The 12180-nt window shown below is 57.4% G+C and overlaps 1 protein-coding gene across 3 annotated transcripts in view; it reads right to left on the bottom strand.

Moving 5' to 3' along the window:
• The window catches only part of PMEPA1 (prostate transmembrane protein, androgen induced 1), a 58508-nt gene extending 48639 nt beyond the window's left edge, over nt 1–9869 (bottom strand). For 2 of the 3 annotated variants that reach the window (XM_060033367.2, XM_060033368.2), the window contains exon 1: nt 8859–9386. In XM_060033367.2, the coding sequence (XP_059889350.1) occupies nt 8859–8979 (121 nt within the window). In that variant the 5' untranslated portion in view covers nt 8980–9386. Of the gene's footprint in view, nt 1–8858; nt 9387–9852 lie in introns of those variants that run through there. The other variant, XM_060033369.1, reaches the window with a different exon arrangement.
• Between the last annotated feature and the right edge of the window lie 2311 nt (nt 9870–12180).

The raw sequence follows: 12180 nt of genomic DNA, 5'->3' as shown, positions 1-12180 counted from the left end.
AGAAGGTGACGGATCAAATGCCGGCAGTTACAGGACCTCAGTGCACGCTCCCAGCAGCCACGGGGGTGACGAAGGAACACCATAAACCCACCCTTTCACTCACTGCCTCATTGTTTACTGAACATCTACTCTGTGCCAAGATCATGCAAAAGTTGTACGCATCCTAAGTAGAACCTGGCACAGCTGCCCCCAGCCCCATCACCACCGAAGTCCGTATTAGGGACAGAAGATATGGGACCGTTTCTCCAAACATCAAAGGCACGTTGGTGTCCTGAACTCATATGACTGTTCAGTGGTTTAAGGTGTATCTGTCCAGCCCCGGGGAGCCCAGCGCCGGTGCCGGGCATGGGGCACCAGGAGACGTTTCCGGAGGACAGTGTAACTTGAACAGCTGTGGCTCAAGGAAGACAGAAGCGAACTTTACCCACAACGTTCAGATCCCAGAGCCCCTGGGAGTTTACACTTGTTACCAAATAATTAAAACTCTATTTTCTGCCAGGAGAACCACTTCCCAAACCCACCGACTACAGTAATAAATGACTATAGTTAAAATACATCTGAAGGTAAAGAAAATCAGACTCCACATTTCCCAATGCTTTCAACATCCTACAAGTGCATTGCAGAGGCACCGATTCTAAGCCAGGTAACCACCCCCTTCCTCCCCCCTCCCACTCCAGTGAAAAACAAATACATATCAGACTTTGCGGAACGTCCAGAAGATCCGATCACCACCTGGTTACCTCGGACGGTGAGTCACAGTAGCTGCCCAACTCCTTGCAACGTGTGGGTCTCACCGTCACATCCGAGCGGACGCCAGCTCCACCGGGGGTGACAAATGGATAGAGCAATCAAAAAACCCTCCGAGTCTGAAACAGCTGTGTGCGGAAAAGAATCGTCCTAGAAATCCCCCTTTTGGGGGCGAGGGGCAGGCCCGGCGGTGCACCTGTGTCATCTCTAAGCTCTTAGTGGTACTAAAGTGACGCTGAGAGACCCCTTTCTGCGTGGGTTTCAGTACCTGCCTCCGAGGCAGAGGTGGGGAGGGGGCTGAGGCACGGCTTCCTGCCCCAGACAGTGGAAACGTCACTGGAGCATTCAAAATGTTTTGTGCCCGCGGTGCTTTTCATTGCTGGGCAGTTGTCTTGACAAGCTATGAAGCAGGTGTTAATCTCCCCTCTGTTTCGCAGAGGGGCAAGCGGGGAAGCTTAGGAGGGATCCCCAAAAGGATGGTTTTCCAAGTCTATATCCTGACCACCTCCTGTCCTGCCTGGAATCTTCTAGGAGCCTGCCGGCCCGCCCTGCCCCCTTCCTTCCCCCCTCATACACAAGGTACCAACCAGGCTCGGGGATATAACGAACAAAATGGACCCCAACCTCTCAGCGACCAGAGGGAAGAGAGATGACACAACTCATTACACAATATTCGATACCACATGATAGGTCTGGAAAGAGACCCACAGGGTGCTCTGGGAGCCCAAACACAGTGACCGGTCTGGGAGCCCGGGGGGCCTCCCCGAAAGACGCCTTGAGGTTGCCCCTGTTTCGGTTTCCTCTCAGCCCTCCTCCCCGAAATGAACTCATTTTCTTGTCCCTGTCCTTACTAGAACGGCAGCCCTTGGAGGGTACGTTTATCTGCGTAGTTGTCCCCTGATGTTCTGCGGTGCCCAGAGCAGCACTTGGAACAGCGCCCGCGGTGCAGGATGAAGCGCTGAATTACTCAGCACCTACGGGATGCTCTGCCCCACGTAGGTCCCCCGTAAAGTCTAGATCTTCATCATCTCACCCTGGCCAGAAGGCTGGCAGTGCTCAGACCCCGGACGGCCTGGAAATCCTAGGAAAGCTAAGCTATGGTCCCTCCAGGAACAGCCCTGGGCCACTTAGCAAGCCCCTGCCACAGGATTGGATGGTGGTGGTCTGGGGGTGCAGGAAGGAGCAGGAGACAGAGACAGCCTGATGCGGGACACATGTTTGGGGGAGACCTTTCCAATGAAAGTCAGTCAGCATGCTGTCCGACTGCATGCTCTGAGATTTGTTTTTCCCTCATGAATGGGAGTCGGTGTGGTGTCATGGGGAAGAGACCACGGGAGCATGGGCTGTGGGGTCAGGGAGCTGAGGTTTGAATCCCAACAGAGCATCAGTTCCTGGCTGTGTGACCCAGAGCAAGTGTCTTACCCTCTCTGATCCCGTTTTTGCATCTGCAAATTGGTGATAGCAACAGCTCTCTCACAGAGTTGTTTTGAAGATTGAGAAAAATGCGTCACTAGTACCTGGCACATAATAAGCTCTTCATATCCAACTAGGAAAGCGAGTGGAAACAAAAACCCATCAGTCACCCTGGAAACAGGAGACAGAAGCTGTTCTGTGGCTCCTGGAAAGCCTGGGGATGCCCCCAAACCTTTCTCAACCCATCCCACGGTGCTGAAGCCCCTGCTCCTCTCGGCAAGCCATTCTGGGACCTTTCCCGGCTTGGTGACAGACACCTCTACCGGTGCCTGACGAGGCCCTGGCAAGACCCTGCCATGTCAGGGCTTGGTTTTGTGGTGCCACCCAAAGGAAAGTGAAGTCGACGTGACTTCATGGAGGGCACAGCCCACCTGGGGAGGTGGAAGGGCAGGAGCGAAGACGCGGGTGCTCAGAGGTGGAGCAGTGAAACCCACCGGGGAAGAAAAGATCACGGTCTCTTTCTGATGGCTCGTCCTCCACCCCTGCACCCTCACTTGTTCAAAATGGACATGAATTTTCAAAGTGAGAGCCTCAAACCATTTGGAGTTTCTGGGCTGTGTGCTCCCAACTGTCTTAGGAATGGACCCTGTGGGGTATCTGGAGTCAGGGTGGTGCTTCTTCATGGCCACATACCCTCCACCCCCAGAGCCCAGTCTCTGCCCCCAAAGCAGGCTCTGGATTCCAGTGACCCAGCGGGGGACCCTAAGAGATGTCTGGGCCTTCCTGGGCCAAGGCTGGACCTGCTGGAGGTTTGCCAGCCAGGGACAAGGAAACTCACACAAATATTCAATTACCTCCACTTTCAAGGTCATGGTACCCACATGGGCCTGTTCGTTCCAACATCCCCAACCAGTGCCGGCAGCCCAGCCCCAGGGTGGAGGAACCCTCTTCTGAAGTCCTTCTCAAAAGGCAGAGTGCCAGGGTGTGACCGCTAGGGGACAGGACAAGTGGGTCATCGGGTCTAGTTCACCGCACTGTCACCACCAACTCCCATGAACGCAGGGCCGTGCACACGCCAGGCCACACTCCCCGAGAATCATCTTTGAATCCTCCCAACACCCCAGCACACCGGAGCTGCTGTCACCTAGACCTACAGATGGGCCAAGTGACAGTGAAAGGTGACACAGCCAGCAAGTCTGGGAGTGGGGCAGAGCTTCCATCCCTCTGGCCCTGGGTCACCCTCTTAACCCACTTCAGCCCTCGGGAGAGAGAGGACCTGCGAGCAGGTGAGAAAAGAAGGAATTGTCAGTCCTTAAAATCCAGGAGTTTTACAACAAAACCTAGCTGTCCAGGTCCCTGAAACGGAGAGATCTGGCCTCACAGGGCCCACGTGACAACGGTGAGCCCAGTGGCAGTGGTCCCTCTAGGCAGGACTTCCGTCCGCCATTCTCTGCAGCTCCCCGCTCCGAAACAGAGGATACTGAGTTTGCCACCCTGAACCGTGCTCTGCTGGCCTCTGGAAGGCCCGGAGCAGTGGGGTGCATCCCCTCTGCTCCTCAGGCACACCAAGAGGAGGGGGCACGTGGCACCCAGCCCCACCCCTAGCCAAGCGTCTTCACACGCACACATGCGGGCATGCACGCGACACCTTTTAAAAAGCACAGAATGTGTCCTCGGCCTTGATCTCCTCCTCAGCACGTGTGCCATACAGGAGCCCAAGGCTGGCAGGAGCACAGTCTCCGAGACTCGGTGCGCCAGAGCTCTTTCTCTTTGCGTGGGACCCCAGGTGCCAAGCTGCCTGCAAACTTCTCTCCGGGTGATGACACCTGGAGACAAGGCCACGCGGGCCCTCTGGCTTGGGCGCCCCCCCCCCCCGCCCCGTGTCCTCCTCTCCAACACTTCCTTATGTTTTAACAATTGACCAAACCATGGACGTTTAAAAACCCTGAGACGAGGTGGGGCTGGTACACGGAGGTGGTACCTGGGCACACCTGAGCTGGCCGCTCTGGGGTTACTGGGGCTCAAGTGCATCTCACCTTGTCGCGAAGTTAAGCAGCCCCCGCCATCCCGCCCCGCCAGCCTCCTCTCCAGGCAGCCTCACACACAGCTCCATCTCCCTTCCTCTCTTTCAAAGGGAGAGTGCACACATTTGCACAACTTATAGGGGAGAAAGTATGTGTATGTGTACTTTTTTCCTTTGTGTCTGTCTCACACGCCCAGAAGAAGCTGTAACCATTCCCAACCTCGAGAGAAGCTGGCCGGAAAGGTAGAAAGGGGTAGCAGCTGAGTGTGTGAGCCCATACGTGTGCGTGTGTGTTGGCATGGGTGTGTGTGCACACGCGTGTGTGTGCCTGTGTCTGCGTGTGTGCACAAAAGCCATTAGTTATTCTGTGGCTTGACAAACACTAAGCTCACCCCTGCCCGCAGGACGTGCTGGGCGGGGTAGCTGGCTTAACCCAGACTTCCTGGGAAGCTGTGGCCAACGGCCTGACCTGAGATCCAGTCAAAACTCAGCCTCCTATGGCGCCTCAACCTAAAACCCGGACAGCCAGAAAACATATGGGTTAAAAGTCCCAGGTGAGAGGGTCCACGGGGGTAAAAGCTGGTGCCGGCTGGACGTCCACAGTTTAACCGGAAACCTGAAATATCAGCTTTCAAGGGTGCCCGAGTCTTTCCTCCTAAGGCGAAAACCGGAAATCTCCTCAAGAAGGAGCCCCAATCCTCCCTGCGCGGCACACGAGAGGCGCTCAATAAAGGCTACGTGGAGGAGTGGCAGGTGTCACCTTGGGCGTTTACAGGGGCTGATTTTGGAAAGGAACTGAGGATCGTCTTCTCTCCACTGAGATCTGCCCTCCCGCCCCCTCCAGCCCCCTTGGAAAAACCAGTAAGTGATTAAAACGGTGGTTCTCAACCAGGGACAATGCGCCCCTCAGAGGGCATCTGGCAAAGGCTGGAGACATTTTTGGTTGTTGCCACTTGCTGGGGGGAGTACAACCCTATTCCTGACACCTAGAGGGTGGAGGCGGGGACGCTGCTGAACAGCCAGCACACAAGACAACCTTCCCTCCCAACAGGGACTTATCCGGCCCGGGCGTCCTAGTGCCAAGGGTGACATACCCTGGATTCCAGCGTTACACATGCACAGCCCATGTGCCACACAAGCCGCCAGAAAGTGGGCTTCCTGTGAGTTTCGGAGTCTCTAGTGCGTGGGGATATCTGTTTGGAATCGGAGGAGAGGTCGGGGAAGAGGAATCCGAGGCTCAATGGCTCCGGTTGCGCTAAAAAACCAAGCCACCACCATAGACACTGTCTGCAGAGGTGCAGGGCGCAGCCAGGGCAGGGGCACCTCCCAGGACCCTCCAGAAATGCTGCCACGAGAGCCAACAGCTGTCTGGCCCTACAACTCGCTCTGTCCAGAAGGCACAGTTAGCATCTGTCTGCCCCCAACGGCCTCAGGCAGAAGCTGGAGGAGAAAGACAGGGGGTAATTGCTAAGAGATGCAGCAGAACTGCAAAGAGGTCAAAGAATGCCAAGAAAAATGCAAATACGTGTGCCAAGAGGAATCCTTTCCTCAAAAGTTGCCACATCGAACTCGCTGGCTGTCATCTCCGGTGGGCTGTCACTTGAGCTGGTTGTTTTCCAGTCCAAGAACCCTGGCTCTTTTCCGAAATGGTGTATTTTTCCGTGGGGTGAGTTCAGAGAACAGCAAAGTCCCATCGGACAGCAGCCCACAGCCCTCGACCCTCAGGAAAGATGGGGGCCCCTGGAGAGTCTTGGCAGTGTCTTGTCAAAGCCAAGACCATCCCAGGTATCTGGCTCCCTCAGGGCCGACCCAGTTCCCGTTCTTCCAGGTGCAAAGGAGACGTTGCTGATTTCCTCCAGCCCCCAAGTTCAAGGTGGACCTACTCTGGGGCCCCTGTTCCATTTTCAAGATGGTGTGCGCGTTCCATGAGAAATAACCCTGGGTCTGAGTCTAGCATTGCTTGGGGACCTGGGACAAAGCTTTCCACCGCCACTTCCCCTCATCTATAAATCGAGGGTATGAACCCCGAGTTTGCCCGGGGTCCGCCCGGGTCTGATATTTGGGGCCGCTGAAGACCCACACCAAGGACCCAGCGCCATTCGAGGGGCAGGAAGCCATTTCCCGCACTGGTGCCCCCAGCCAGACTTTGGAGAGCAGAGGTCTCGTCTTGAAAGACGGTAGAGTTTTTTATTTCAACCATCATGGTCTCGTTTTTCAGATGAGGAAACTGAGGCCCAGGGGGCTTAACGGACCTACCAAGGGCAACCTCTTCTCTTCTAAAAGAGGAGCCACCCGGGCACTGCCCTGCAGACCAACTCCAAATCCAACTTTAACGTTCCAGTTGAACCCCCAGCTCAGATCATGAGAAAGGCACAGCGACCACTGCCCGTTTCTTTTCTCCCTTCAATTTTCCCTTCCCTCCTTCCTTCCTTATTTTTGTATAAAGAAACTCCAGGCCTTTAAAGCAGTCCTCATCAGACTGTTTCCGGGAAATCTGATTAGCACTCGCAACAAACTGTTATATTATACCTGCGCTCTAAAGACCGCTTCCCTCCCTGCCCTGGGCTTTCTTCCAGGAAGTAGAGGGCCGTGTGTAAAAAATACACTGAGCATGATGACTAATGGGCCACCTCAGGGCCAGCTGGAGCGGGCCAGGGTTCCAAGCACTAATAACCTCAAGGGTCCCATTCAGACGCTGAAGCACAGCGGTCAAAACAGGCATCGGACTTAACGGCCTCTCGGTGTCGCGGCCAAAATATTGTCAGGGCTGATCAGCCCAAGAAGGCACAGAAATAAAAATGAATTTTTTAAAGAGTCCTGAACACAAAGAAAGAAGAGCAGAATGTCCGGCCATGCTCAGCCCTCATCACGGATAAGTTCAACCTGACAGTGTGGACCGGGGTGCGGGGAGTTCCCCAAGGCAGTTTTACGGGAGGGGGAAAATGAGGCACGAGGAGTACTTGAGCACCAATCCACTTAGCACCAGAGAGACTCTCCAAACATGTGCGAACATATTTTAATAATATCCTCCTGCATTTCATTAGCCTCCCGAGTTCACAAAGGGCCTTTGGGAAGCAATCTGGTTTAATGCAACTCAATTCCGCAAACGCTGGCTCTGGGCAGGTTCTCCTGGCATCTCGCTGGCCTGGCAAGAGGCAGCTGCGGGGGGGCGGGGGGGGGAGGGGTGGTGGTGGTGGTGGTGGTGGTGGTGGTGGTGGTGGTGGTGAGGGAGAGCAAGGCTTTCAATTCCAGGACTGGAGGGAGTGGGGACCGGCAGATGGAAGGACCCACCACCAACGCCAGCCAGCCTGCCCCAGCAGGGCCGGTCATGGGTTATTTTTACCCCTTGCGCCTCACTGTACAGGCTCAGGGGTCGAAAACTGTGGCAGCCGCCTGCGGAAACTGGCTTATGAGTCACCCAGTGACTGCCCTCGCTCGGTGGCGGCTGCCTCTGGACTCCTGGTCCCAGATGGAAGAAGGCTGGCCCCAGCAGGGAAGGGCTGTGTGCCACCCTCGCCTGGGGAGATTAGGGGAGACCAAGGGGACACTGAAGCTCAGAGACAAGAGGTCTCCAAAGGGTAGGTTAGAAGGCAGTCCCCTGGGGGTGCCAGTCAAATGCCCATCCACCCCAGTGTTCACCTGGGTGGGCTATGTGTGACGGACGTCCAGGCTTATTTGTCTCAACTTCTCCGAGCACAGGGCGAGTCAGCGCCAAGCTTCCAACACTCCCCTCCCCACCCTTGGTCCACCTCCCCCTTTCAGAGCAAGGCAGTCCCAAATACAGACAGCCCCAAACTTTGACTCATTTGTAACCACCGTCCCAGCCAGACTGAGCCAAGCTGTCCAGACAGAAGCTATTTATAGGTGCGTCGGGGACACAGACAATCACACAATGACACACACTCAGGATCCACGTTCGCCAGACCCGCCAGCGCTGAGCCCTGGATTCAGACACCTGGACGCAAATGGTCCCCAGACCCCCAGAGAGATGCACACACTCAAGAGAGGCACCCAGACCCGGACACAGAGAGACCCTGAGACCCACTCGGGCACACACACTCCTGGGGCAGCCCGCGAGCCAGACACACACACAGACACGACAGAGAGAGGGACGCCGAGACCTAGACCGAGACACCCAGACACGCACACTCCACAGACGTACGGAAACCCACTCACACAGACCGAGACCCACAGAGCCACGCACGCTCCAGACACACACCCGGAGCCCCAGGCACCGCGCAGGCCAGACAGTGTCTCACACGCCTGACACCCCCCTGCCCCCAATCCAAAGTTGATAAAGAGCCGGCCTAATTGCTCCATCGCGACTGCCCTTTAGGGAAATAAAATGGAAACTTCACGGATCCACCCGCCCCAGCCCTCCCGCGCCGGGCGCCCCGCCGCCCTCTGCGCAGCTCGGCCCCGGGTCCGAGTCCTGGCGGGCGGGGCGCGGGCAGCGGGGGCCGTGCCAGGCTCGCAGCGCCGCGGGACAAAGCCGGGACGGCCGCCAGCTGCCGCGAGCCGGGAGGGCGCGCCCCGGGCGCGGCGGGCGCAGCCGGGGCGCGGGGCGCACGGCCCGAGGGGGCGCGCACGGCCCAGGCCCCCGCCCGCATTTGCGCCTCGACTCGGGGTCCGAGCCTGACGGGGCCTCCGGGGAGGGGGGCGCGGGGTCACTCACTGATCTCCATGCTCTGGAACAAAGAGCGTTTGCAGTTGCACGTGCAGGAGACATTGGGCTGCCCGGCGGCGGCGGCGGCGGCGGCGGCGGCGGTGCTGTTGACCCCCATCAAGCGGTGCATGGACGGCGCGGCGGCGCGGCGCGGGGCGCAGAGGGCTCGGGGGCGGCCGGGGGGGGCTCCGGCCGGCGCCCGGCGCTCGGGCCCCGCATGCAGGAGGCGCGCGGCGGGGAAGGCGCGCCCCGGCTCGCCGGGCTCGGGGCGCCGCCAAGTTCCCGGGGCGCCGCGGGACTCAGTGCTCGGGGCCGCGCTCCCCTGCGCCCCCCGGCTGCCCCTCCGCAGCCCCGGGGGCGTCGGCAGTGCCCGCGGGTGGCGTCCGGGAAATGGGCTGGCAGCCGGGGCGCGCGCTGCCGCCGGGGCTGAGCCTCCGCTGCTGGCTTCCCCCAGCCGAGCGCCTCCGCCGCCGCCGCCGCCGCCGCCGCCTCCTCCTCATTCAAGTCCAAGGAGATCGGGTTTCGCTCCGAGACCGCGGTCGGAGGCAGGCAGACGGTCTGACGTCAGCGCTAGACGGGGCTGCCGGTTCCCACCGCGCGGGGGCCGGGGAGGGGGCGCGCGCTGCGCCAATCCCCGCCGAGGTTCCCCCGCACCCCTTCCCCGGGCCGCGGGGCGGGGTGACGGGGAAGGGGGCGGGCTCTTAAAGGGCCAGAGCAAGGCGGCCCGCGTAGACCCAGGACCCGCGCGGCGGAGGAAGGGCGCAGCGTCCCCTCCCCTACGGGGGTCCGTTAGGAAGCTCTGCCTGGCACAGACCAGGCCCGGGGCAGCGGGATTGTGTCCCAGCCATCGCGGGTGCGTTCCTCCCAACCCGGTCCCCGGGGTCCTTGACCGAGGCTCTCGGGGGGAAGCTTGTCCCCCACCCCCCCAGAGAAGCACGATGTCCCTGGGACTCGGGGCAGGGGAAATTAAGGGAAGGGGGGAGCCCTCCAGGTTACCCATTACCTGATTTCGCAGTAAGCTCCCCGACTCCAGATCTGCAGCCCCAGGAGGCCCCAAGCCCACTGCGCCCCCCGCGCACTTTAACCCGACCGAGAGGAGGTAGACTGGGGAGAACTGGAACTCGCGTAGGCACGCCCCGGACAGCTCCGAGAAACGCCCGGGAGCCCTTGTCATGTAAATACGTGTCCGGGACTCGTAACTTCCCAGCCGGCGGGGCCCGGAGCAAATCCACACCCAACGTCTGCTGCCCGAGGGGCCACCGGCTTGGGGCGGGGGGGCGGGGAAGGGGCACAGCTCGGGAGTTCTAAAGACGGGGGAGGAAGTGCGGGGGTGTACTTTTATTTCAAGTTTTAATTACAGAAGTGCTGCAAGAACACATTCTCCTGGAATTAAAAAGATATTAAAATATTACGTAAGAGGCCCCCCTCCCTGGCCCATCTCCACATCCTCTCAGCAATTCGGTGTGTCCTCTCCTAGACCCTGCCCGAAATCGCCATTTATTTAACAAGTACTTATTTACCACGCGCCAGAAACTTATCAACATGAACGCAATCTGACGCCTACTCTGAGGGGCAGGAATATTATTATCCCCATTTTACAGACACGGAAAATGGCCAGGGGGGTCACTTGCTTAGGGTCACACAATGGAGGAGTCTAAGCTGAACCCAGGTCAGCTCCCCACCCTGGCCCCCGCCCAAATATTTTTAGTTCTTTAAATACCCACAGATCCCTGTAATGCCTGGAGTTTTCCTAATGAGCGGAGAATACTTTTGCATTTGGGAGGGGTAGGTGTTAAAAGTTACTGGCATTTCCTTTTAATAGACTGGAACCAGAGCTGTATCTTGTAGAACTCACTGAATGGCAGCCCCAAAAGTGGTGAGGTCTCTTCCCCAAGGGGGCACAGTGATGCCTCTTGCTTTCTTAGGAGGGCAGGCCCAGAAACTTTTTCTAGAGGGTTCAAGCTCAGGAGTGATTGACTGGTGAGGGAGCCAAGCCCAGGGGCCAGGAAGGGGGGAAGCGCTCAGGGCCTACGGTGGAGGGCGCCCCTGCCATGGGCTGGACAGTCTCAGCCCCTACCTTAAGGAGGGGTCGATCTCACCAGCAGGTCCAAGGAAGGAACAGGGGAGGTCTGGCTGCAATTTGACCTCAGCAGTTTGGAGAAAAAGCTGGAGAGTCAGGAACATGCCTTGGGGAGTCCCTGAAATTGTTATCAGGGCCTGGGGATGACCTTGAATCCCACTCATTCCCCAAAGGAGACCACCAGCCTTGCCCCTCATTTCAGCCATTCCTTCATTCATTCAATCAACAGACTTTCACTGGGCTCTAGCTAGCCCTGAGTGCCAGGAATTCAGTGAGGCCAGGGGCAGCCCCTGCGCTCCTGAATTCTCTTACAGCCGATCTGGCCTGTCTGGCAGCAAGAATCACACACCGTTGACTGTCTTGGAAATGAGGCAACATTTTACACAATTCAGGTTAAACTGCCACCAGGCAAAAATAACCAGTTAATTCAGTGGATTAAAAACAAACCCACTACACTGACCTCTGGTTCATCTGTCTGGAGCAACGGCACTGGTCACATTTAATGAGCACCTATAATGTGACCCCACTGTCTTGATGGTGACACCTGGGACTAGTTAGTGGTCTCCGTCCTGGCTCCAAAGCTAGTTCTGCCTGGAGGCCTAATGCAGGGTCTCAGTATGGCGGTGGCAACGGCACCTCCAAGGACGAGTGGGACACAATCATGTGACCTTGCTGAGTATCTTCACTTCTCTGACTTCAGTTTCGTCCTCTTCAAAGTGGGGATGCTAAAGGTGGCTTTGCCTGGGGTGATTGTGAGGGGGTGAGGGGGGCAGTGCCTTGGAAGGGCATAAGAAGAGGGCTGAATATATATTAGCAGTTTTGCTATTTAATCCTCATGGAACCCCGGCCGGGGAGGCTCTGGCCTTATGTTGTTTTCACTTTTGCAGACGAGAATATTGACAGTTGGAAAGCCTTCCCACAATGACAGGGCCCCTGGCTGAGTGGGTAGCAGGAAAGGACAAAGATGCTTTGGAAGAAGCATACACTTGACTACCCACACTCATGGGAGGCTTCACGTGTGCCTAGGGCTGCCAGATGAATGTGAATGTCAGATAAACCATGAACAATTTTTAGCATAAGTGTATCTTGTGCAGGATTTGAGACATACTTATACTGGAAATTTATGTGCTGCTTACCTGAAATTTAATTTTAACTTGATGTCTTGTGTTTTTATTTGCTAAATCTGGCAACCCTTTGTGTGCCAGGCATGACCCTATGTGGTGCCGGGAGCTCAGTGATCGGGGGACAGAG

This window comes from Delphinus delphis, chromosome 15 (assembly GCF_949987515.2).
Source record: "Delphinus delphis chromosome 15, mDelDel1.2, whole genome shotgun sequence".
Classification (NCBI taxonomy): domain Eukaryota; kingdom Metazoa; phylum Chordata; class Mammalia; order Artiodactyla; family Delphinidae; genus Delphinus; species Delphinus delphis.
Note: the sequence above shows the minus strand (reverse complement) of the source record. Positions and strands in the feature narration are given on the sequence as shown.